This window comes from Maylandia zebra, linkage group LG3, assembly GCF_041146795.1.
Source record: "Maylandia zebra isolate NMK-2024a linkage group LG3, Mzebra_GT3a, whole genome shotgun sequence".
Lineage (NCBI taxonomy): Eukaryota > Metazoa > Chordata > Actinopteri > Cichliformes > Cichlidae > Maylandia > Maylandia zebra.
The window spans coordinates 14,349,520-14,377,278 of record NC_135169.1 but is presented as its reverse complement, the minus strand read 5'-3'; the positions used below and the strand labels follow the sequence as shown (position 1 = coordinate 14,377,278).

Genomic DNA, 27,759 nt, shown 5'->3' with positions numbered 1-27,759 from the left:
ACATTGCTTGTGGTGTACCCCAAGGGTCAGTATTAGGTCCAAAATTCTTCAACTTGTACATTAACGACATCTGTAAAGTGTCCAAAGTATTAAAAATGGTTCTCTTTGTTGACAATACAAACATTTTTTGCTCTGGTGATGATCTGCAGAATTTATTGGAGGATATGACTGAATAAATCTAAACTTATGTTATTCGGAAATAGTAGTTTAAATACAAATGCTAAGATTCAAATAAATGGTGCCGATATTGAAAGAGTCAGTGAAAATAAATTTCTGGGGGTAATAATAGATGACAAACTTAACTGGAGAGCTCACGTAAGATGTATTCATTCCAAAGTATCACAGAGCATTGCAGTCCTAAACAAGGCAAAACAGGTATTCGACAGAACATCACTTCATATACTACATACTATCATATACTATACTGTTCACTGGTTTCACCATACTTAAGCTATTGTCACGGCTGGCGGGTTGAGCCGTGTGGTGTGGAGGAAAAGGAGGACCCAAAATGCAGACAGCTGACTGATGATATGAGTGAGAGTTTATTTACAGGTGACAGTGGCAGGAACAGACAACGAATCATGAGACATACTAACGGAAATCTAAACTAAAACTAAAGAGCAACTAGAAATCCTCAGGACACGGGGTGAAAGGCAGAGAGACGCAGACTGACGGAGGATACCAAAAACGCAGAGATACACGGATGAATGCAGATGAACGCAGACGAGCCGACAACGAACACAGACCGACACCCACTAAATATACACACACAAGGTAATCAGGTAATCACACACAGGAGGGAAGAACAGCTGATCTGAATACACATGAGGACCAGAGGAGACAAGCTAAACACAATGACAACAGACACAGACTTTCAGAACAAAACAGGAAATCTAGGACCCAAACCGGACACAAGGGGGGAGGACACAGAATAACTAGAACAGAGGAAAATAATCACAAAACACAAAACACTGGGTCAACGACCCAGGACCATGACAGCTATTACGCAGAGGTCTGGGGCAATAACTATAAAACCACATTACATTCACTTTTTACTCTTCAGAAAAAAAAGCACTTCGAATCATCCACAATGCAGGTTATAGGGAACATACAAACTCACTATTTTTGCAGTCTGAAATATTGAAAATTGACGATCTAGTGAAATTCCAAACAGCACAAATTCTATTCAAAGCAAAAAACAAAGAACTGCCAGGTAATATTCTGAGTATGTTTTTTTTGAAAGAAGGAAGTTATAACTTAAGGGGTTTTTGTAACTTGAAAACAGGGAAGGTACGTACTACAAGAAAAGGCTTTTGTGTTTCTGTGAAACTGTGGAACAGTCTGAATATGGAATTAAAGCAATGTCCAAACATAAAACTGTTCAAAAAGAGTTATAAAAATATGATCTTCTCAAACTATAAAGAAAAGGAAAATATTGAAATTAAGTGAATGTCTCTATTTAAAAAAAATCTATAAAAAATTCATGATGTGATATTATAGTATATCAGATATCTGTTCACTATTTTTATTACAAATTATATCAGTAAGGAAGCTGACTAAATATTAACTAATAATTTATGGCAAAGGGGTGGGATTAAATAAGTGTTTCCTTCTCACCTCTCCCTTTCAACATGTAAATTAATAAGAACGGTAGCTATATTGAAATGTATTGGTTTTTTTGTATAGTATTTTGTTTTCTCTCTTTTCTTTTCTAAATGTATCTGTATATTGTTTACATGCTTGAAATAAATTACCAATCAATCAATCAATCAATCAATCAAATACCTAAATACCTGGAATTCGCAGCAATGGACAGTGCACAAGAGAGTACAGACAGGGTGGAGTAGTTGGAGACAAGTGTCCAGGGTGATTGGTGTTGTGACAAAAGGATGTTAGCAATAGTGAAATGGAAGATTTACAATATCATAGTGGGATCTCCTATGATGCATGTTGTGGAGATGGTGGAACTAAGAAAAAGACATGAAGCTGAGCTGGAGGTGAGATTTTTGTTGGGAGTGACAAGGATGGATAAGATTAGAAAAGAATATATCAGAGGGACAGTTAAGGTTAGAGGTAAAGTTAGAGAGGCAAGGCTAAGACGGTCTGGACATTTGCAGATGAGGAGTAATGGATAATGTCAAATGTGGAGGTGTCAGGCAGGAGGAAAAGGGAAAGACTAAAGAAAAGATTCATGGATGTAATGCAGGGCACACAGAAGGTTGGGAAAACAGAGGAGGATACTGGTGATAGGATGAAATGGAGGCAGATTATCCACTGTGGCGACCATTAAGGGGAGGAGCTAATAGACTTAAAAGAAATCTATTAAGAGTTTTTCTTGCAGAAGCACAAATATATTTTGTGAGACTCTGTTAAAAACTTCATCACTGCAACCGTATCGAATAACTTACAGCATGTTTTAGTTTTCACACAACATGACATTATTTACTATTTTTGCTGTCTTCCATAGGTCATGTTCATCAACACTTCCTCCTCTCTCTCATCCTTAAATTCCTCCGTTAACTCGTTTGAGTCAACATGCCATAATTCAACAGTCTTTACCATCTACACCTCCATGACCATCCTCCTCTTCCTTCCACTCTACATCTTCATCCTCTACATGGGCTTCCAACAGTGGTGTCAGAAATCTGCACATGCAGGGGCAACAATGACCAACTCCAACTTCTTCACCTACAACATGATGTGGGTGGAGAGTTTTGGAGCTTTAGGATTGGTCTTCTATACCGTGGGTGGTTATACCAATAACATAATAATGATCACTGTAGGGATTTTTATGTTTACCATCCTTTTTCCTGTAGAGACTTTGTTTCATGTCCTGACCTGTCTGGAGCGCTACCTGGCTGTTGTTCACCCCATCACCTATATGCATCTACGAGAATCACATGGTGTCAGGATTAGAAACATCTGTGCTGTTTGTGCGTGGCTGCAGTGCATTGCATGGTTGGGGATACGTTTCTTGCTTGGGTCTCAATATTTAAATATGCTACTTCTGTCCTACTTGGGTGTCTGCATGGTTGTTGTTGTTTTTTGTTGCCTATCTGTTCTTCATGTTCTGAGTCGCCCAAGACCAGGGGATGTGGGCAAACACAAGGAACAGTTTGACCAACCAAAGCTCAAGGCTTTCCGCATGATCATGGTAATAACAGGAGTGCTCCTGCTGAGATTTGCTGGGTTGATTTTTTTGTTTGTATTGCAATATTTTTCATTGAAAGAATTGTGCGTTTTGACTGAATTAGCAGTTTGGTTGAGTGTACCCAGCCGCCTCGTTCTTCCTCTGCTGTTTCTGCACAAAGTAGGAAAACTGGCATGTTGTAGCAATAAATAAATAAATAAATGAATAAATCACGATATAAGAGGCACCCGTGAAGTAACTGTTGAAGTTTCTATGGCTCATTGATGTTTTAGTGTTTTAAATGTACTGTATCTCCTCAGAGATAGTTTATGTTGCTAATTATCATTTCGGTACATGGAACCAACATAACTATCAGTAATACCAGCTGGATTAGTTTCATTTAGAAAGTTTTAGTCTGCTTCTTGTTGTGTACTATGATATTACATTACAATACTAACTTCAGAAAGATGACATAAAGAGTTGAGCATTTTTTTTGACATGCATAGGAGGGTTGCTGGGTTGCTTTGGCTTCATCTTTTGGAGTCAAAGGAGCTTGCAAAGAAAGTAGGAAAACTGGCATGTTGTAGCAAAAAATAGGAGACAGAACTTAACTTAAACCAAAAGCGAGCCTTTATTTGGGCTGATGAAAAAAAACAACATTAACATGAAGGTAAAATCAGAAACCACTGCTAAACTGAGAATAGGCTATGAGAACCATGAAACTCTGACAAAACTATGAAAGCTATGACGAGACTATGGTTTGGCATAACAGACGACCTCACAATGAGTGAGCAAAAACACACAGACTAAATACACACAAGGGGTAATCAGGGGAAGTGGAAACACATGAGGAAACAGCTGACACAAATGAACCTAATGACGTCACAGGGAAAGTGAACCTAAATACAATGACAAAGATGCACCAAACTCTTTCAAAATAAAGCAGGACACACTAAGAACATACAATATTCTAAGAATAAAACTAAAATACGCAAAACCCTGGGTCGCAGACCCAGTACCATGATGCATTGTCCATCTGTATTATGAAACACCACCCAGTCAGTGTGACTACATTGTCTCTGAACACATCAGAAATAATTTGGCTCATTTTGTCCAATGTCACATCATCATTAAACACTAGTGTCCCAACACCAATGACAGCCATGTATGCCTAAGCAATGACACTGCCTCCGCTGTGTTTTACAACCGATGTAAACGTATGCTTTAGATCATGAGCTGTTCCACACCTTCTCCATACCTTTTTTTCGCCATTGATCTTGGTTTCATTTGTCCATAGAATGTTTTTCCAGAACTGTGCTGGGTCTTATTTAAATAATCTAGGCTTTCTATTCCTGAGGCCAGTGGCGGTCCTAGCCTCCCCCCCACACACACACACAAAACATATTAAGGATTGTACATTAACATAAAACTGTTGTCGAAATTCACCAGAGAAACACACACACACACACACACACATGAAGAGAGGGAGAGTATGCATTGTATGCAAACGGCTACCAAACAGCCATCATAATTCGTCATACATTGGGAACAGGACAAATCAACAACTGACAATCACTAATTAATATTAAAATCTGTAACATAATGTATTGTTTGGAGTTTAGTCTGTTACTGTTGCTATTTTTACCATTTCTTCTTGGAGCAACTGTAACGCACATAATTTCCTTAGGGATTAATAAAGTATTCTGATTCTGGTTGTTTCAGGATGACCTGCCATTATCCAATGACACATCTGCTTACCTGGATCTTTTGCTCGTTTCTCCTCCTCTTCTTTTCTATTTTTTCTAAACTGAGCACCTGATGGCTTTGAACTTTTCTTGTCCATCTTACATTGGTTTTAATTTTGGACTGCAGTATAGTGATGGGTCGTTCGCGAACGAAATGGCTCTTAGAGCCGTCTCTTTGACGTGAACGACGCGAGCCGGCTCCTTATCGCGAGCCGTGACGTGGGTTTTTTTTCTTTTTCTTTCTCTCACCCTCTCTCTCTCGCCTGCACGCGAGCCTTGTGCTTTACCCTGGGCAGAGGGGGGAGGGGCGGTAGTTACACTCAGTAGCAGGAACAGAGCCAGAGGGAGTGAGAGAGAGAAAGAGAGCCAGGGACAACAACGTGACATTAGAAAGGTATAGTAATCATCCACAACTATTTTCAGTTGCAGATGATAAAGGATTCAGAAAGTTTATTCATCCAGGCCCATATGACAGAGAATATGCATGTTCTTTTTGTTTTGATATTTTAATTTATATTTAATTGTGTTGTGGTTTGCAGTGTTTTGTGTTGTTTTTACTTTAAATTTGTAAAAGGAAAAAGCTGAAAATTTAAATAGTTAAAAGTTGAAATTTGAATAGTTGATTTGTGTATTATATGAATTATTTATTACATTTTATGTGGAGTGAATAAATAAAAGTATATTTACGGTGGCCCCTACAGACAAAGCATGTGCAATCTCCAAAACACGTAAAAACTCCAAAACACGTACAAACTCCGAAGCATGTAAAAACTCAAAACACGTACAAAAGACAACAGAAGTGCTCCAGGATGCTGGGCGCAGTGTGGAGCTTTTGTTAAATTGTGGCTACACAAGCCAGCAAGTACCAACGACCGGATTTGGTGTGTGATAGTAACAGGTAGATGAACTTTTTTTTAAATTATTTGAATATATTTGAGTGCCTGTGTATAAATACACAAACAATACACACATGCTTTCAATTGTGTAATTTAAGTGATCTAGTAGCTCTGCTTTGGAAGTTCAGTTCATGCTAGAAATGTGTTTTGGAGTTTGTACGTGTTTTGTCTCTAGGGGCCACCGCATATATTTATATATAAACATATATAAATAAAACCACTTTGTTTTACGTTAGTAATTCCTTTTGTGCATAATTTTATATTATTGTTAATAATAAATTAATTAAAGCAACAAAACAACCTGAAGAGCCGGTTCGGAGCCAAAAGACCCGGCTCTTTTCAGTGAGCCGAACCGAAAGAGCCGGATCTCTAAAAAGAGCCGGAAATCCCATCACTACTGCAGTATGAACACAAATCCACCAACCCGAGGATCACCACAACATAACCTAGACCTACACCTTAGTTCACAGATTCACTTTGTCTAAGGTGTATTTCTGGGATTTCACACAACCCAGGATTCAAATCATGAATACATAATGGGCTTGGATTTACAACATTATGAATGAAAACATTATGAATGAAATGTGCTCTATTTGGAGGCGGCAGGTCTCCCTCCCCTTTCCACGGGTAGTGTGTGAGACTTTAAATCATCAAAATATAAAATATAGATTTTAAATTGTTATTGATCCCTTTACCCCTGGTCCTAAAGTGTATATTTATTTTCTTACTCTTCTTATATTTATTGTTTGTTTACTTGCACTGCTATAACTGGAGCCTCGTCCTCTTGTCTCTCTCTATAGTGCACTGCAAATTCCTTGTAGCTTGACAAGATTTATTGTCTTAATTTTAGCCAGATTATTTTGTCCATCTTGTTTTGAACATTACAAGCTAGTTTCCAGTCTCATGTGTTAGATGATTAAACTTGTTTAAGTATATATTACTTTTTTTTCTTATTTAGTCTGTAAATCCAAAAATGAACCATTTCACATTTATTTCAAGCAAAAATAGCTTTTAGATAGAGTGTAAAACAAAAATTATCTCAAAATAAGAAACATTCACCTTTTTCCTTGAAATAAGAAAGTCACTCATTGGAAGGTATTTATTTCAGGTTTTTAAAGAAAGGACATCTTCAAGGTTATATTTTGTCACAACATAGACACTGTTTCTGAAATTGACTGGGTAATATGACGTAAAATCAAGTAGGTCTTCAACATCAGTCAGTTCAGTTGCTTGGGCAAGGTTGGGAATTGCAATTTCATAGGCAAGAAAGTCTTTGTTGAAACCCAAGGTTTCATACACCTGGTATTCAAAACAATAAAGTACACTATTAACAATAAAAATGTTTTTTTCAAGTCCAAAGATAGGGTTTAAACCATTTGCTGAAATGAGTATAAGAGACCTGTCACAGATGTATTTGTTTCCATGTAAAATAAGCCACTTTACTCTAACGGCATGATGTATAGCATCTTCAATCCCCAAAAAATCTACAACCTTTGATTGCAAATGGTCCATATTAGCAACCTCTGATACAGGACCTAGTTCTTTCTCATTTACAAATATCGGATGCTCAGTTCCTGCTTCACTTTGGCAACACTCCAGCAGCTGATTGTGGTTTACAAGAGACTTGCATACATTCTTAAAGTTTAATTTGGATGACCATTGTTTAAAAAAACTGTGTTTAGACTCGATTCTCATGCACATATGACGTATTACAGGTCCCAGGGCAATAATTTGAGAGGGAAGATGCAGCATGTAATGTTGCTTTGGTATTACATTTTTTTCTGGGAATAGTTGCCTGAATTGTTTAAGATGATCTTCTATCATTTTTTTTTTAGTTTGGACACAGTTTGTAAAGACACAACTGGGGCAAAAAGTATTTTAACAATTTCAATTAAATCCAAAATAAACTGGATAAAGGGATTTTTCTCTACAACACTGTACAATAAGAATGGCAAAATCTTGATCAATATAAGCATTTGTCCAGAGGATTGTTTGAGTCTGTTGTCACTTGAAGCTAAAGTAGCAATACTAATTGGTGAAGGCTTGTCACGTATGTCCACTGATGAAAAAGGAAAGTTCTGCATGGCAGAATTAAACAAGTCCAATTCCAAATTTCCAGATAAAACAAAGTATTTCAACACACACTTAATTTCCATTGGTGCCACTCCTTCAAGAATTACATGCATAATATCCTGTGGCATCTGCTCTATGAGATTAAAACCTGGGAAATCAACTAATTTGCTTTGTCTATTTATGCCAAAAGTCGTTTTGAGCGAGGATTTCAAAAATTCAGTAGTTGCCCTTTCTATTTCAATGCACTGCCTAATGTGTCCGTCCAATTTTCTTGCATTTCATCAAAAGTACACTCACAATGACGACATTTGCTATACGCAAAACCAACTCCTTCCTTAAATCCTGCAAGCTCATGCTGGGCCAGAGTGTCTCCACACACAGCAACAACTGCTCCGTTTAAATAAAATTCCCCATTGACAGTGTTAATCACAACATCATCGTACAGTAACTTCAAGTCCTCATTGATTCTCCGTAGTATTATATCTACCCCACACTAATCTATGTCCCTAGACTTTGCGATTGCGAGAAGTCTGATGGAAGCCAACTTTGATCTAAACTTAGGGTCTATGTTGCCTAAGGTGTAATAAAACATTAGTAGTTTATTTACACTCGCACGTGACCCTAGGGGGTTACACATTTCTATCTCATCAGAATAGAGTATCAGTTGTAAAGCAGAGTTCTTCTTTGAAAACAGTGGGTGGGTTTTGAAAATAATTCCATCATTAATGTCATACAAAAAACTGGCGTTGGGGCAACTCTGAGGTCCAGTACTGAGCATGTCAAATAGTCTTGAATTGGATAATAGCTGTTTCAAACTTTCAATCAAAGGAATGTAGTAGAAAGACTTGTTTTTGATTGCAAGAACTCTCGATTCTCCCTTTTTAACTCTACAGGCATAATTGGAAATGATGATCTCCTCAGGTGTGACAGGGTTGAAATGCATCTGTTTTACACGGTCCTGTAGGTTTGAAGCTGCACATATGGGAAAGGGATCCTGAAAGTTGTCCAGTGTTGAAAGAACTTGCTGTCAGGTTGCCTTTCAAGGATGGTCTTTATTTTTCCCCTCAAGGACGTCAGAAGAGCTGTTTGATACTGTTGGACACCAAGGACAATGTTGTTGACATTCCTCTGATGGGGGGAAAAAAAACACATCAGAGACATGAAAGCGTAAATAGAAGATATAACAGAAGCAAAATGCAACTCTGTTTCTTTAGCTCAAATTAATGAGCCACTGAATGTTGTAATTTACCAGTGGAGCAGTAGAAGAAGAAATCAGCCAGTAATTGGCATTGTTTTGCATGACATGCCACATGCATGACTCACGTGGCACAAACACATTGCACCGAGCAAGATGGAGGAGCATGAAAGGTTACAACAGAAAAAGTGAACAAATGATTACCTCATTTTTTTTAATGTAATTCTACTTCCTTTGTGTTTTATGCCTAAAAGTGAACACATTTTACACTGTTAAGCCTATTTTAAACTGTTGAGTGTGCCCAGAGTTACATACATTGCAGTGAACTGCACAACTCTTGTGCTTAACTTCTTCGTAATGTACATTTGTTCTTAATAACTTATATAGGTGAAAGTAATAGCTGAATAAAACCAGTGATAAAAAACAATCAATTAATTGCAAATATAGTGGACAGATTATGAAAAAAAATCGTTAGTTGCAGCCTTACATTGAACCAGACTTATTAACAAGTTAACAATGACACCCCCATAATATCAGATGAAGCAGTACCTGTGATAGGTGGCATTGCTCCCGCACACCAATAGCAAATGCAGCTGCACATCTGGCAAGATCAACAGTTTCTCTTTTACCCTACAGGACAAAAAGAAAAACAATTGTGTAAGAAAAATGACTCACTCAGAATGTGTTTCAAATTCCACCAGATGCAAAACAAAACAAAGAAATATTCCAAACTGTTGTACATTTTTGCTATTAAAAGATTCCTTCTACAATGGATAGCTAATGAAGCTGCAAATGTTATGAACAATTTAAGAGTTATTTAATGAAACTTAACCAATCTTTATGGAATCTACTCTGAAGTTAACTGAAAGAAAAATTTGAAAGCTGCTTGGTTCATGGAGCATCTAACAACAACCAAGGCAGGTACACAACACTGGTAAATAAGTTTATTTATTATGTTTAAGTATGGTAACTAAGCCTACATTGTTGCGCAAGCCTGAATTTCAGCGGATTCATGCATTTGAAATTCAGCACTGGCCTTCATACCTATTAAAATATTCTAATCAAGTAGTTTATCTTAGAAAACACATAACTTTAAAACTATAATCTTCACTTGAACTGAGTACATTTTCTCTAGTTAGGCTTTACTACGGTTTTACTAAAGCTGAATTGGGGTAACTGTGCTTGGTTAAGGTTAAACAACACACATACATTTAAAAATTTGCGCGCGTACACACAGAAACACATAAAGTACATTACCTGATTCTGACGAGGTGTTTGAAGCTCAGCCGCGTCTTGCTCCATCTCCTTCTGATTTTCCTGTCGCTCCTCCTCCAACACCTCCGATGTGACTGGGGGGTCTAGTGGTGGTGGCTCTACTTCAGTGCCATTGCCATTGCTAACAGTTTGTCTGGGTTCGGCAGTATAGTCGGCAAAAATGGCTGTACCAAAATTTTCGCCTCCTAATACATTTGCATCGGATGAAGCTGTCAGCCATCCTGTAGGCGGGTTCCCAGTGGAGATGTATTGTGGATGTGTGCGTCTGAGATGGTGGTAAAACGAGTTGAAAACACGGTAATCCTCGGCACATCCATCGACTCCTCTTATTATTCTTTCTAGGTCACAAAATAAACGTTTAACATATTTTCAGGCGAGAATGTAGCCGTGTAAACTTCAAATATCTGGACAGTTTATCAAGACACCACATATTTTCAAAAGCGCTCCGATGTTTTCGGAGACGTCTGTTACCCACTAGCTCGATAGCTAGCCGGGGTTTAACGCTCACTAGAGCCGTGAGAACACCGGACTCCGGGCGAACCATTTTCAAAACCACCGCCGTCTTTCACTACTCAGGTGAAACATGATATATAAGTCACTTAAATAACTTAAAAATGTTATTGTTTGGCTTTTTTCAGTATTTTATTTGTTCCTGAGTAAATCGGTTTGGCTGAGATTAAAGTTATAGTTTTTACACAGCTGAATAAACGTCAAGCAGACAACTGATTATTAGACGTGTGAGATGCTCGAGAATATACTCCGGTGTCCTTTTATATTTTAGATAGCAATGAGCAATCTGCAAATTTCTTTAAAATGTAATAAACTATCATCTTGCCTTTATTTTTAGTTAGCACATACCTTAAACACTTAAAGCTATAAGCTAATGATCGTTATGTAAGAGCAGATGCTGCTGGTGCAATAAGCTGTACATTTTACGTCCAATGGATGCATGATCTGGCAGCCCTAGTCAGCATAATCTTATTGATGAAATTCAATGACACAAATCTGGGTGAGTAAAAGTTCACCGGGCAATATTGTATAACCCTTTCAGACCTCAGCCGGGCTGTCTGGACATTTCTTTTCTATAATAGCTTTAAAAAGGGTAAAAATGTTGAACAATCAAAATGATTCTTTGACGTGAATCAATTTGATTCTCATGGAACTCAATTAAGATTCAACTTTTCAAATGTCTTTAACATAACACTAATTGTGTATATATATATATATAAAAACACCCAGCACGCCCCTGCGGGCGGTTTATCCTTCAAGCTCGGGTCCTCTACCAGAGGCCTGGGAGCTTGAGGGTCCTGCGCAGTATCTTAGCTGTTCCCAGGACTGCGCTCTTCTGGACAGAGATCTCCGATGTTATTCCCGGGATCTGCTGGAGCCACTCGCCTAGCTTGGGAGTCACCGCACCTAGTGCTCCGATTACCACGGGGACCACCGTTACCTTCACCCTCCACATCCTCTCGAGCTCTTCTCTGAGCCCTTGGTATTTCTCCAGCTTCTCGTGTTCCTTCTTCCTGATATTGCTGTCATTCGGAACCGCTACATCGATCACTACGGCCGTCTTCTTCTGTTTGTCTACCACCACTATGTCCGGTTGGTTAGCCACCACCATTTTGTCCGTCTGTATCTGGAAGTCCCACAGGATCTTAGCTCGGTCATTCTCCACCACCCTTGGGGGCATCTCCCATTTTGACCTCGGGACTTCTAGGTTATACTCGGCACAGATGTTCCTGTACACTATGCCGGCCACTTGGTTATGGCGTTCCATGTATGCCTTGCCTGCTAGCATCTTGCACCCTGCTGTTATGTGCTGGATTGTCTCTGGGGCATCTTTACACAGCCTGCACCTGGGGTCTTGCCTGGTGTGATAGACCCCAGCCTCTATGGATCTTGTACTCAGAGCTTGTTCTTGTGCTGCCATGATTAGTGCCTCTGTGCTGTCTTTCAGTCCAGCTTTGTCCAGCCACTGGTAGGATTTCTGGATATCAGCCACCTCCTCTATCTGCCGGTGGTACATACCGTGCAGGGGCCTGTCCTTCCATGATGGTTCCTCGTCTCCCTCCTCTTTCTTGGGTTTCTGCTGCCTGAGGTATTCACTGAGCACTCGGTCAGTTGGGGCCATCTTCCCAATGTATTCTTGGATGTTCCTTGTCTCATCCTGGACTGTGGTGCTGACACTCACCAGTCCCCGGCCCCCTTCCTTCCGCTTAGCGTACAGCCTCAGGGTGCTGGACTTGGGGTGAAACCCTCCATGCATGGTCAGGAGCTTTCTTGTCTTTATGTCAGTGGCTTCTATCTCCTCCTTTGGCCAGCCTATTACCCCAGCAGGGTACCTGATCACGGGCAGGGCGTATGTGTTGATGGCCCGGATCTTGTTCTTACCATTCAGCTGACTCCTCAGGACTTGCCTGACCCTCTGCAGGTACTTGGTGGTTGCAGCCTTTCTAGCGGCCTCTTCATGGTTCCCATTTGCCTGCGGGATCCCCAGGTACTTGTAACTGTCCTCTATGTCTGCAATGTTGCCTTCTGGTAGTTCAATCCCCTCAGTTCTGACTACCTTCCCTCTCTTTGTTACCATCCGACTACACTTCTCCAGTCCGAACGACATTCCAATGTCATTGCTGTATAGCCTGGTAGTGTGGATCAGTGAATCGATGTCTCGTTCACTCTTGGCATACAGCTTGATGTCATCCATGTACAGGAGGTGGCTGACAACTGCTCCGTTCCGTAGTCGGTATCCGTAGCCAGTCTTGTTAATGATCTCACTGAGGGGGTTCAGGCCTATGCAGAACAGCAGTGGGGACAGAGCATCTCCTTGGTAGATCCCGCACTTGATGGTAACTTGTGCTATGGGCTTGGAGTTGGCCTCTAGTGTTGTACGCCACATCCCCATTGAGTTCCTGATGAAGGCTCTTAGGGTCCCATTGATCTTGTACAATTCTAGGCATTCCAGTATCCAGCTGTGGGGCATTGAGTCATAGGCCTTCTTGTAATCAATCCAGGCAGTGCACAGGTTGGTCAGTCTGGTCTTGCAGTCTCGGCTGATTGTTCTGTCTACCAGTAGCTGGTGTTTTGCACCTCTGGTATTCTTGCCAATTCCTTTCTGTGTCCCGCTCATGTATTGACCCATGTGCCTGTTCATCTTAGCCGATATGATGCCTGACAGGAGCTTCCATGTAGTACTGAGGCAGGTTATTGGTCGGTAGTTGGAGTGTTCCAACATTCGAAAGAAGGGACTGCTCTCACAGCTAGAGATTGACGAGGTACAACACAAATGCTACGGCAAGGAGGAGTCAGGACGCCAGGTCAGGGGGGAGATATCATCACCCCCACCCGAGATTGGGTACATAGCCCCAAGTGCGATAGGAGAAGGATCGTTGAGTGCGAGAGGAACTGACCTGAAAAATAGGATCATGGCCAAGCTTGAAACCTGGATCCCCCGTAGCCGGTTACCAAGATTACGTGAAGTACCCTCAGAAGGTCTGCTAGATGATGTTAATGCAGCACTACGGGCAATACCTACAACCACGATTACCGACACTAACAAGCTGATCTACAATACGGCAGCAGTGATCAGTGAGATGCTTGGCTACAAGTTGAACAGCCACAAGGGGCAGTACCCTCCATGGAGAAGGAGGCTAGAGGGCAAGATCAAAGTAGCACGGAGGGAGGTTAGCCAACTAACAGAGTTGCAGAAAGGTGCGACAAATAAGGTGCCTAAGAAATACAGCAAGCTGTCCATACCTGAGGCCTTGGAAACTGCCAAGCAAAGACTCACAGCCTTGGCCAGCCGCTTGAGGAGGTACACCAGAGAGATAGAAGGCAGGAGAATAAACCAGCTGTTCTCCACAGAACCAGCAAAGGTGTACTCTCAGTGGCAAGGGAACAATAAGAGAACAGCACCACCAAGGCTGGAGACGGAGCAATACTGGAAGAGCATATGGGAGAAGGATGCAACCCATAACGGCAATGCTCAGTGGCTAGTGGATCTGAGGGCAGACCACAGCGACCTCCCTGAACAGGGTCCAGTAACCATCACAGTGGCAGATATCCAAGAAAGGGTCTCCAGTATGAAGAGTTGGACAGCACCAGGGCCCGACATGGTTCACGCCTACTGGCTGAAGAAGCTGACTGCACTCCACGAGCGTCTGGCAGCACAAATGAACCAGCTGCTAGTTAACGAGAGACACCCGGAATGGCTAACTGAAGGCCGGACGGTCCTGATCCCCAAGGACCCCAAGAAGGGACCGGTCCCCTCCAACTACCGACCAATATATATATATATATATATATATATATATATATATATATATATATATATATATATATAATCAAATATATATATAAATAATCAAATGTGTGTGTGTGTGTGTATATATATATATATATATATATATATATATTTTCATGACGACACTGATCAAATGTGAAACGCAGTTTGCTGCTTCTTTTGGTGCGGGCTCGGTGAATTTTGGTTGGAGAGACAAAACCTGCAGCTCAGAATCAGCGCAAAAAGACGTAATCACAGCGCGGACCGGACGCATCAGGATCGCTAAGCTCCGACAGCGTGTCCGTCTGCGGGCCGTCGGGTGAGAAAGCCGAGAAAGACAAAGCTGATTCTGATGCGTCGGTCCGTTCTTTGTTTATGTCTTTGTGTGGAGTCCGTGTGCCTGCTCTCATTTGCTGTTTGGTTGTTGTTGAAATGGTTTTGTGAGCTTTAATCTGAGAATCTGGCGTTTCTGGCAAAACACAGTTATATTTAAAAGTCGATTCAGGATTTAATGAATTGATATCGCTTTATACTCACCTCCCACTTCCACCTGCACTTTCAACTGGACCACGGCCAGTCAGAGCGGTCCCGCCCCTTACTATCTCTGATTGGTTTAGTCCACGATAGGGGCATAATGTGTGTCTGTTGTTGACCACAGGAAAGGTTGCAGATTTTTTTTTTTGCTACCCGAACATTTGGTCGCCCAGGTGCAACCAAATATTTTTTTTTAGTCGCACCACTGAAAAATTTGGTCGCATTTACGACCAAATTGGTCGCACTCTAGAGCCCTGATATATATATATATATATATATATATATATATATATATATATATATATATATTGATTTTATTTGTTTACTTATTTTTTTAAACCTATTGTAGGCGTTGGGTGAGCTTCGCAGAATTTTGGATCCCCACAACAACAAGTTCATCAGTCAAGTAAAACTAAGGTGGGAAGAATTCTGCTCCAGGGTAGAGTTCTAGGTGTGTCAAAGAAGGCAATGAATCCACCAATGACCATGGACAAAAGTAAGTTTTACCATTTGAATACAAAGTTCTCATCCTTTAAAATTTATGTTTATGAAGGTTTGTTTCTGCTTTGTCCAGCTGAAGCCCACCTTGCACTGATGAAGGCTCTTCCAACGCTCTTTCCCACACCTGCCCATCCACCAAAAAAGATGGGGAATGCTTCTGAAGCATTTCTACATGTCCTGAAGGTAAGTTTTATAAAATTTGCTTATAAAGATCTACAGAAAATTTGGCAAACGTAATATTTCGGTCAAACATGACTCAAAAATGCTTTTTCGGTTTCAGCCGAAAGACTTAAATCTATAATTTATTGTTTTCATTAATTTATAACGTATTTAATGTACACGAGTGTGGTCACATAAGGAGTCGCTTGACACTGATAAACCATAAGTCAAAACTACTATAAAATGTGTGAAACCAACAAAGAACGTCTCCGACGTTATGACCAAATCCCAGCAAAAAAACATACAATTAACATAAGATGTTAACTGTCATGTCTTTTGTGTCTTGCAGCCTACAGAAGATCCAAATGCTGTCCTCCAGAAACGAAGCTTGTCATGTCCAGTAGTGATGTTCGATGGCTGCAAGTGTGTCATTGCTGTTGGTAATTTACCAGTTACAACATTTGACAAAGAAAAACTTGGTGAGGCTATGATATATGTGATGGCATACTTTTATGCACTCCATCTGACTTACCCCAAATGCGTGGCAACCCTGCTGTCTGTCATTCAGACAGAAGTTCTCCATGATGCCATTCATGAGCATGACACTACATCATCTTAAAGCCCTGGCAGAATGACATGCATTTATTGGAAAGTAGTGTGTAAATTTCAGATAAGATTAGGAGAGGGCACTTCTGTTTTGTTTTTTGTTTTTTCAATCTGGGTCTTATTTCTAAAATGGAAAATGTTCATTTACTCACCCACACAAGTTTTGTGGTATTTGGTGTCATTCGGAAGAAATTTGAATCTTTGTCGTCTTCCTATGTCACTCGTCAATTTTAATGGGGCAATGGCGAAACCTCTAAGGCTGTTGAAATGTTGAAACCACTTAAACAAACTCATAATGTTGGACCTGTACTGTTCAATTGTATCTTTATTATCTGCAGGTTATTGTTAAAGTGGACAAATAAAGATGGACACTTTTGCTCTGTTTCAGTTTTGTTTTGTCCTTAATCAGCAATATAATCTTAAAGTAGTGTTTAGCTAAATTTAAAAAGAAGAAATATCTTTAAAATGATTTAATGTACTAGTTTTTAGATTATTTGCCTTGATTTGTTTGTTAGAATAAGTGTTTTATGCCTATTTTGAGATTTAATTTCTTCAACATTTTACTTAGAGCAAGTGGTTAAAGCTTATTTTAGGTTTTTCCAATCTGGCTTTCATAGAGCTCACTCTACTGAAACTGCACTTGTTGGAGTCTCCGGTGACATCGTGATGAGATGTGATGCAGGAGAATGCTCTGTTTTGCTGATGTTGGATCTGACATCTGCCTATGACACTGTTGACCTTCATAGTTTGCTAAATAGGCTGAGACACTGGGTGGGTACAGCTGGGTCTTCTTTGAACTGGTTCACATCTTATTTGTGTGAACGATCCTTACTATTGCGTGATGTAGAAACAGTGGATTTATTATTTACTGGATTGTGGATTGTTTTGTCACTGAGATAGACTGAAGAGACGGTATTCTATATTCAAATCCATCCTCACCCCGAGCCACTAAATGTTCTTTACTTGGCCACTGGCACATATAAAATTTAAATTTGCAGTCAGAGTTCTTTCAGCATGCAAAGAACTGCTGCTTCTGTTTATTTAGAATTTTTCCAGACACACCTATTTGAACAAGCTATTATTGTTACAGGACAGTGGTCTATGGCAGTGTATGGGGGAAAAACAGAAAGAGACATGCCAAGAAACAAACAAAAATTCTGCAATCAAGAGTTGATGAATAATTATTTTTGATAGTGTGAAAATGACAGATGTGAAGCCAACAGCGTTTGCAGTTTCACACGGTTTTTATTGGCTCTGGGGGTTTTTTGCTAAAAGCACAACCACACACCTCATCTTTCACAGGGGAGACATGATCATGTGATGGACCTCAGGTGTGTGTCAGCCTCGCCCGAATGCACTTCTCCACTCCTCCCCCTGCAGCTAAGCCACAAACCACACAAACCGCAAATCCCTATTATAAAAACTTAAGCAGCAACTTTTCAAATTTCCAATATTTATGTAATTCTCAACACTTTTGACCATGACTGTATGCCCAGGCTTCTAGCATCTTTCACCCTGCTGTTATGTGCTGGACAGCCAATACTCCAAATCACATCTAAACACAAACTACTGGTTTTCATGCACTGTGGGGTGCAACCCTAAAAATTTGACTGGACATTATTTTGAATTTTCCCCCATTAAACCAGAGTTAAAAAAAATTTTTAATTGAATTGAGTTTGTTCATATTGTAAGATTACTTTGATTATAAAGAAAATGGTAATAAGGTACGTGAGTTATTTAAAGGCTGGATGGTTTAAAAGGTTATAAAACAGGTTATTTTAAAACTGCATTCCTCTTGTTTGCTTTGTCCATTTAACACATTAATTCAATAATGTCATGGCATCATACTAAATAGAGTAGCGTTGGCTTGCCATTGAAGATTCATAGTTTACAAAATAAGTATTTAAAATTTATAAGACCAAAATCATAAGCTTTTTTGTTGTTAATTAAAGACCTTTCAATTTCACTTTGACTTATTAAGTCAATTTTTTTTAACAAAATGCAAAAGTAGGAGAAAAAGGTGCAAAGTAGACATCTATTTTTTTTGTTTTTACATTACCTTAAAGGCAACTCAAATAGACACGGTCTATTTTAATTAATTATTTGTTTTCAGTAGTGACCCTGGCTTCAGTGACACAAGATAGTTGAACTGAACCATGATGATCTTTATTAATAATCTTTATTAATAGGCCAATAAAGAAATAATAATCAAAATAACCAAACTCACCCTTTATACTTAGTTGAATAATTTTTCAATCGTATTAGAGGCGCACAAAAACTTTTAAAGTAACAGAAGCTAATCAAATCAATCAAGATGATAGAAATGTAATATTAATCACTTATCTGAATCCTCCTTTAGCTTCCTTGAATGCCAAAACTTTTCAGAGCTAAATTCAGAAACATCCACCTTCATCCATATGATCACTATGACCCAAGGAGAAGTGAATGTTGAGATAATGTTCTTTTGCATGAATCAGCTGATTCTCAGAGGGTTAGGTCAAAGCTCCTTTCCAATTTGATTATTGAAATGAACATGAAATTGTTTAGGCCACAATCAATAGGTTTACTCTTCATAAGAACTATATGGAAATGTTTTAATAATGGATCCATGTGGATAATGGAGGGGGGACACAGGCAGCTGTAGCCATTTGCTGTCCCCAAGCCAACTGGAGTGACCAAACTGGACTTCTTGGTTGTGTTTTTCATATAGGTACCTTTTGGAACATTTTGATGGGATTAACTGACAAATAATATATTGAGTTTTCTGTCACAGATCTTTCAGGAAGTTCATTCTTCAGTTTTGGTGGGCAAAACTGTACTTTTTGGCTTCTGGAACTACTTAAACTGCATCTTTGTAGCTCAGGAAATTTTCTGGATCAAGCTTGTTAACCAAGTGAGCTACTATTAGATAGCTTACACCCCATCTTTTAATCCAAATATGGTCACATTTGAGAACATCAGCAACAGCCACAACTTCAATGATCCACAAACCAGTTAGTTGTGTCATGGTGATTACCAGTGTTGGGGAGTAATGGAATACATGTACCGCCGTTATGTATTTAAAATACAAAATATGAGTAACTGTATTCCGTTACAGTTACCGTTTAAAAAGGTGGTATTCAGAATACAGTTACTTTGTTGAAATAAATGGATTACACTGCAGTACTTTCCTGCTTCATATTGTCACGGATCAGGACAGTTTGAATTTAGTTTGTTCTGTTGTTCCAGGCGGCAGAGTTACGGTTGCCATGGTTACAGGGTGACACGCTCTCTCTCTGCGTGTTTTCTGGGTGAGAGAGCGCCTTTTTGTTGTTGTTGTGCTAAGCTAATAGGCAGACTGCTACAGGCATAGCCCTAAAGAATGTAGCCTCATGGGCAGTGTAGTCCGTGTTGCAGGGAGAATGGACTGCCATACACGTTATGTTTCTGTGAGCAAGAGGAGGGAGAAAAAGGAGAGTGGAAAAGTACGAGCTGTCACCGAGCAGAAACGGTGTTTTCTGTAATCTGTAATGGAATACATTTTAAAAGTAGCCTTTCCAACACTGGTGATTACATCCATCTTTATTGTAGTATATGGATACAGCAAAGATCCATAGACTTCAGTACAAATGTGTACTGTTTATAGGTATTAACGAGTCTTTACAGCTAAGCTGTCAAATTTTCTCAATTTACGCAACTATCATACATCATCTAAAACCATCAAAACCAACTCCCACCTATGCGTAGTTGTAGTAAATTTTTTAACTAATATTAGTAATACAACAATATTGGAAATAAATGCTACTACTAATAAATAGAATAGCATAGACTAACCCTTTAATGTTGCTGTAAATACACAACAAAATGTTGGATGCTCAATGCCAACTGTGCAGGAATCAAATATAAATAGTAAGACAGCAGAATAAATTAAAAAAAAAAAAAAAAACGAGAAATATATACAATCAAGAAGAATTTATAAAAAAAAACAATAGCAAAGCACACATTGGACTTGGTTTGAATTTAGAGGCTGTATGTGAGTGGCCTGAGTGTGTGGGGTGATACTGTTGACAGTCTGAATGGTCTTGGGGAAGACGCTGTTAGTGAGGCGCCAACCGGGAGCAGCCGGTCAAACAGGTGGTGGGCGGGGTAGAGATGACCTGTGATAGCAGTGATTTTTCTGAGACAGGAGGATCTGTTGATGGTCTCCAGGAGTAGCAGTGAACAGCCAGTTATTTTGGGGGACAGCGTTAATTACCTGCTGTGTAGCCTTCCTGTTCTCAGTGGTGGCCCCTGTGTACCAAACATGAAGTAGAAGCTTTTTCCTCAGCACAAGATAGAAGTGCAGCAACTGCTGGGATGTCTTTATCAAGGTGTCAAGATGAGATCAGTGGAGATGTGGCTGCCCAGAAACCTGAAGGTGGAGGCAAATTTTACCAGTTCCTCATTTATAATCAGGTAGAAGTGGACCTAAAGTCCATTATGAGTTGTTTTGTTTGAAGGACATTAAGCTTCAGGCTATTTTCTGAGCACCAGCAGGACAACTTCTCTGCCTCTGCCCACAGCACAGGGCGGAGGCCCCTATCCTGAATTTTTTTTCCCCCTACAACATGACAGTTTTCCTGCTTTGTGCAAATACAACAGAGGAAGAACCAGACGGCTGGGTACACTCAACCAAACAGATGATTCCATCAAAGTGCATGAGTCTTTGTTAGCAATCAATGACATATTTCTTATCACATAACAAATCATCAACCCAAAAAATCTCAGCAGGAGCACTGCTGTTATCACCATGATCATGTGGAAAGCCTTGAGCTTTGATTGGTCAACATGCTCCTTGTTGTGGCCCACATCCCCTGGTCTTGGAAGATTGAGAACATGAAGAACAGATAGGCAGCAAAAAACAACAATCACCATGCAGACACCCAAGTAGGACAGAAGTAGCATATTTGAAAATTGATACCCAAGCAATAAATGTATCCCCAACCATGCAACCCACTGCAGCCACGCACAAACAGCACAGATGTTTCTAATCCTGACACCATGTGATTGGCGCAGATGCATATAGGTGATGGGGTGAACAACAGCCAGGTAGCGCTCCAGACAGGTCAGGACATGAAACAAAGTCTCTACAGGAAGAAGGATGGTAAACATATACATTCCAACATAAATCATTGTTATCTTATTGGTATAACCACCCAGGGTGTAGAAGACTGATCCAAAAGCTCCAAAACTCTCCACCCACATCATGTTGTAGGTGAAGAAGTTGGAGTTGGTCGTTGTTGCCCCTGCATGTGCAGATTTCTGACACCACTGTTGGAAGCCCATGTAGAGGATGAAGATGTAGAGTGGAAGGAAGAGGAGGATGGTCATGGAGGTGTAGATGGTGTAGAAAACTTTGCTGACTTTTGAATCCAGGCATTTTGACTCAAACGAGTTAACGGAGGAATTTAAGGATGAGAGAGAGGAGGAAGTGTTGATGAACATGACCTATGGAAGACAGCAAAGGAAAAAAACAGTAACATATGGAATAATTTATTGTTGTTTAGAAAACACAGTAAAGTTTTGCATATGCTGACAATGGTCGTGTTTTTAACCAAGCCAGCATCTGTGCTCCTGCAGGAACAATTCATAGAAATGAATTTCTAACATTTTTTAGTTTGTACTGTTTCCTTTGGGGATTTGTCTTTCACACTATCGTGTTTTGACAGTAGCCCGGTAGCGGCTACCTGAGAGAAAAGTCTTCATATATGAGGATGAAAGAGGAGGCTGAATAATAATACAAAAACATGGTGGGTGGCTGTAGCTCAGGTGGCAGAGCAGGTCAGCCACTAATCAGAAGGTCGGTGGTTCGATCCCAGGCTGCCTCCTGGCTGCATGTCAAATATCCTTGGGCAAAATACTAACCCCATGTTTGCCTACTGGTGGCGGTCAGAGGGCCCGGTGGCACCAGTGTCTGGCAGCCTCTCCTCTGTCAGTGCGCCCCAGGGCAGCTGTGGCTACAATGTAGCTGCCATCACCAGTGTGTGGATGGCTGATTGTAGTGTGAAGTGCTTTGGGGAAAAGCGCTATACAAATGCAGGCCATTTACCATAAAACATATTAATAGTAACGAAGAAAGAAGTCACTTCTTAACCTCTTAAGTGGAGCTGTTCTCATCGAGACGACCCCTCCTAACTACAGTTTTATCAGTGAGGTCAGGGCGAGCAGGAGAGGAGGAGGGGTTGCTGTCTTATTTAATGAATCATTTCAATGTAAGCAGCTATCTCCTGGAAGTTTTCAGTCTTTTGAATATGTGGCTTTACAGCTGAAGGCCCCATCCAAAGTTGTGTTTCTTAATGTTTACAGGCCTCCCAAATACTGCACAGACTTTTTTAATGATCTCAGTGAACTGCTGTCTGTGATCTGTGTTGATTTTGACTGTGTAATTATTGTTGGGGATTTTAACATTCATGTGGACAACCCTCAGGACAAAGGGACTAAAGACCTGAGTAACACTCTGGGCAACTTTGGGCTGACTCAGCATGTAACAGAGGCCACACATAATAGAGGACACACTCTTGACCTACTGATCTCCAAAGGCCTGAGCATTTCAAAGGTTACTGTGTCTGATGTGGGCCTGTCTGATCATTACTGTGTTTTCTTTGAAAGTAAAATCTCAGCCCACACAAATATATCAACAACAGTGATCACAAAACGGTGTATAACTGAACACAGTAGTGCAATTTTTAACCAGGTCTTCCCATTAACACCTGACCTGCCCAGAGGGTCAGTCAATGAGCTCGTCAATAGCTTCAATGCTAACATGTTAAATGTAATGGACACTATTGCTCCCATTAAGGTGAAGGTTATCTCTGGAAGGAAAAAGTCTCCATGGAGAAACTCCACACTGGTGAAAAATGAAAAAAGAGAGTGTAGGAAAGCTGAGCGCAGATGGAGAAAAACAAACCTCCAGGTTCATTATGACATTTATAAAGAGAAACTTCACAATTATAATTTACAACTGAGGAATGCAAGGAGGTCCTACTTCTCTGACATCATCACTAAAAACAGCCATAATGCTCGGGTCTTATTTTCTACAGTTGACAGGCTAACAAACCCTCCTGTGTCAGTGGCAGCTGAACTTCATTCGACCATGGCCTGCAATGACTTTGCCAAATTCTTCACTGAAAAAATCCAAAAAATTAGACAAGCAATTGGTACATCAACAGCAGATCCAGGATATGTGCTGTGTCCACCAAAAAACTGTTTAAACACCATGAAACAGTTTCAACCTATTAACAGCAAAGACCTGGAGGACATCTTAGGTCAACTGAACTCCTCCTCCTGCTGTTTAGATGTCCTGCCAACAAGTTTTTTCAAAAAGGTCTTAAAGACTTTAGAGTCAGACCTGTTACAGATCGTCAACTTTTCTTTATTATCAGGTGTGTTTCCAGAATCACTAAAAACTGCTGTAATCAAACCTATACTGAAAAAGGACAATCTTGACAAGACACAAATGAACAACTACAGGCCGATCTCAAATCTCCCGTTTTTAAGTAAGATCATTGAAAAAGCAGTTTCTCAACAGCTCAGTTACTTCTTAAAACAGAATAATTGCTACGATGCCTTCCAGTCAGGTTTTAGACAGAACCACAGCACTGAAACCGCTCTGACCAAAGTGTTTAATGACATATGTCTGAATACAGACAGTGGAAAAATGTCAGTCCTAGTTTTACTGGATCTCAGTGCAGCATTTGATACAGTTGACCACAACATATTACTCAAACGACTGGAGAACTGGACAGGTCTTTCAGGAACTGTACTAAACTGGTTCAAAACATACGTAGAAAACAGGAAATACTTTGTATCAATAGGTAACTTCACATCTGAGCAGACAAGTATCACATGTGGAGTTCCCCAAGATTCCATCTTGGGACCCCTTCTGTTTAACATCTACATGCTCCCACTGGCACAGATTATAAACAACAACAAAATAAACTATCACAGCTATGCAGATGACACACAAATATATATCACAATGTCACCAGGAGACCGAGGCCCTGTACAGGCTCTTGGTAAATGCATTGAGGAAATCAATGACTGGTTGTGCCACAATTTTCTCCAGCTAAACAAAAACAAAACTGAGGTAATAGTCTTTGGCGCCAAAGAAAAACGATTACAGGTCACCAGAGAACTTCAATCTATACATCTAAAAACCACAAACCAGGCGAGAAATTTGGGTGTAGTGATGGATGCAGACCTAAACTTAGAAAAACACATTAAGACAATAACAAAGTCAGCTTACTATCACCTCAAGAATATATCAAGGATAAAAGATCTGATGTCTCAACAGGACCTGGAAAAACTAGTCCATGCATTCATCTTTAGTAGGCTTGATTACTGTAACAGCATCTTCACAGGTCTACCTAAAAAATCAGTCAGACAACTACAGCTCATTCAGAACTCTGCTGCTCGAGTCCTCACTAAGACCAAAAAAGTGGACCACATCAGTCCAGCTCTGAGGTCCTTACACTGGCTGCCTGTCCGTCAGAGGATAGACTTTAAAGTTCTGATGCTGGCCTATAAAGCTCTGAATGGTTTAGGACCAAAATACATCAATGACCTCCTGACCCAGTATGAACCATCCAGATCCCTCAGGTCATCTGGATCCGGTCTTTTATCAGTTCCCAGAGTCAGAACCAGACACGGAGAAGCTGCATTCAGCTTTTATGCTCCTTATATCTGGAACAAACTCCCAGAAAGCCTCAGATCAGCTGAAACACTCAGTTTATTTAAATCCAGGTTGAAGACTCACCTGTTCTCAGCTGCATTTGAATAAAGCACCAAATCCACACTTTAAGCTTAAATTTCAAAACTTACATTTAACTACTGATTTTATCTACTGTTCTGATTTTATCTGTTTTGATTTTATATACTGTTGTTTGTTTGTTTGTTTGTTTGTTAACTAGTTAGTTAGTTTATTTGCTTGTTTTATTCAATTTTAAATCATGCTTTTTATTTGTTCTTGTTTCTAATGTCTCTGTAAAGCACTTTGAATCACCTTGTTGTTGAATTGTGCTATACAAATAAACTTGCCTTGCCTTAAGATGCTTCAGGTTATTCGCAACTGAAGTTATGACTAAGCTTCAGGTTTGATTTTAACTAACATCTACATCTTTCTTGTAGATGTTACCTTTTGAAAATGTTTCCCTTTTGAAACATTCATACTTTCTAATCATATATTTTTCTAGTTTAAAGTTTTTGGAAATGTTTCATTTTTGGAAGAGTTTTTAACAAAAAAAACCTGCATGGACGAAAAGTCTAAGACCTTATGTCAAATGTCACATCTTTTAGATTTCATGCAATTTAGCATGAAAAAACCCATTCCTAGCCCAATAGATGGTTCAACAAGGCTGTGGTAGTTGTTAAACAGTATATCAAATGTAATATTAAATGCTTTAAATACCTTAAAAGAACGAGGGTTCTTTGCATGTTAGAAAACTATAATATGCTTTTAGTGCCTCAGGTGCAGAGGGTTTTGTGTATAAAACTAAATGCATTAATGATGCATACTCACATTCAATAATATTATTGTAGAAGTGTTGGAATTATTTTTTTCTGTTAGAATACTTTTTGAGCTATACATCTGTTTTGTGCAGCTTTGAGTTTTCTCTGTACTACATACAATTTAAGGTTCCTTGAGGAAACTGTTGATGTGATATGAATTGAATTCAAATTGATTTGAGTCTAGTCAGCTAAAAATCAACTTTGTTTCAGCAAATTTAATCAGTTAGTAAAGAAATTATATTAGTATTTTATAACATAATATTACTTCATTTTTGTGTCAGTTTGCTCTAATAGCATATTATAGTATGTTGCCATTCATGTTGGCTGTATTATAGGTTTGTGTATTCTCTTTAGTACATTGAGAGCATTGAGAGCAAATAAAAAATGAAGGTATGTGTCACACACTTGGTCAATAAATCTGATTCTGATTTTGACAAGATTCCCAACAACACCACTGGCTAACATGCAGCTTCAAACCATGACGGCAGCATGTTTTACATGTTGTACCTCTCTCCTGAACTCCACCATATATTTTACTAACAAGCTATAGATTAATCCACTGATGCACCAGATGCATCTTCCAGGATATGTGTCAAGTTGTTGTTGGATGCTTTTCTATTTCTTAAGAACTTGACTTTAAGAAACTGTTGTACCTTTTAGGTCTGCCACGTCCTCTTTTGTCTGTCCACTTGTCCACAATTTTTTTCACATTTCTAAAAACACACTACACATCACGTTAAAATATAACACTACTTTTTGGATCCTTTGGGAATAACCTCGTTGGTGTAACAGTGCTATTTTAAACGGTGTCATCTTTGGTGGTTTTCATAGATTCAGAGGTAAAAAAAAAAAGTACCTAGATTGGTTCTTTTGTAAGTTCTATGTTAAGTCTAGAGAAATATATCCTGTGAGTCAGGTGCCTTTTTATGCTTGAATGATTCATAGTTGAGTATTAATTGGCTCTTACAAAATAAAACCTAAATTGAAACCAACATATATGAAGAATATATAATTTTGAACAATAGTGTACTTTGTTGAATACTAATTTCAAATTAATCAACCTCCTAAAAATCTCAAAAGCTACTCACCTGAATCTCCATGTAGCTCAGCCAGTTGCTTCCTTTAATGCCAACAAGTGTCGTCTTCAGCACAGCTGAACCAGAAAGAATCCACACACGCTCATCTAACACGCATTACATGATATTCAAAACTGTTGATTAGGTCACTGCTGGTGTTTTGCATATCAGGACTGGACACCTGCCTTACAGTCACAGTTCATCGCGTATATCTTAATATAATATACAGCAATACAATATCATTTAAAACATTGACTGGTCGCATTGTTGTGATTACCTTTGTGACTTAGGAAATGATTGGTTGTATTGGACTAGTCAGATTCTCAAAGGCTTGACTCAGATTTTTTTCTTTCTGAGTCATCTGGATACTGCAGAGAGGCTGTGGCGAATTTGACATTGACCGGTGTCCTTGCAGAAGCTGTTGTCACCAATTCCTATCTGCTAGTTACTCCACTAACCAGAGCCACTGAACTGGAATTCATGATTGTGTTTTCCATATTTGTGCCTGGTAGTCACCGAGAGCCGGTATCATGCAGCTTTTAGATATATCCTTGATCCAACACAGCTGATTTAAATGACTAAATTACCTCCTCGACATGTCTTGTATTTCTCCAGAGGCCTGGTAATAAACTAATCATTTGATTCAGGTGTGTTGACCCAGGGTGATATCTAAAATCTGCAGGACACTGGCCCTTGTGGCCTGGAGTTACCCACCCTTGGTTCATGGGTACAGCTAACATGTGCAGAATTCAGCGCAGACAGTTC

The 27,759-nt window shown here is 39.6% G+C and overlaps 1 protein-coding gene across 1 annotated transcript; it reads right to left on the bottom strand.

Annotated features, from left to right (window-relative positions):
- Positions 1-20,386: 20,386 nt before the first annotated feature.
- On the bottom strand, positions 20,387-27,491 carry LOC112434389 (uncharacterized). The gene is made up of 3 exons (XM_024802020.2): positions 27,272-27,491; positions 27,007-27,071; positions 20,387-21,859 (listed from the first exon to the last, which is right to left on the bottom strand). Exons 2-3 carry the CDS (start codon positions 27,016-27,018, stop codon positions 20,951-20,953), a joined length of 921 nt encoding a protein of 306 aa, XP_024657788.2. The 5' UTR covers positions 27,019-27,071; positions 27,272-27,491; the 3' UTR covers positions 20,387-20,950.
- Positions 27,492-27,759: the final 268 nt, after the last annotated feature.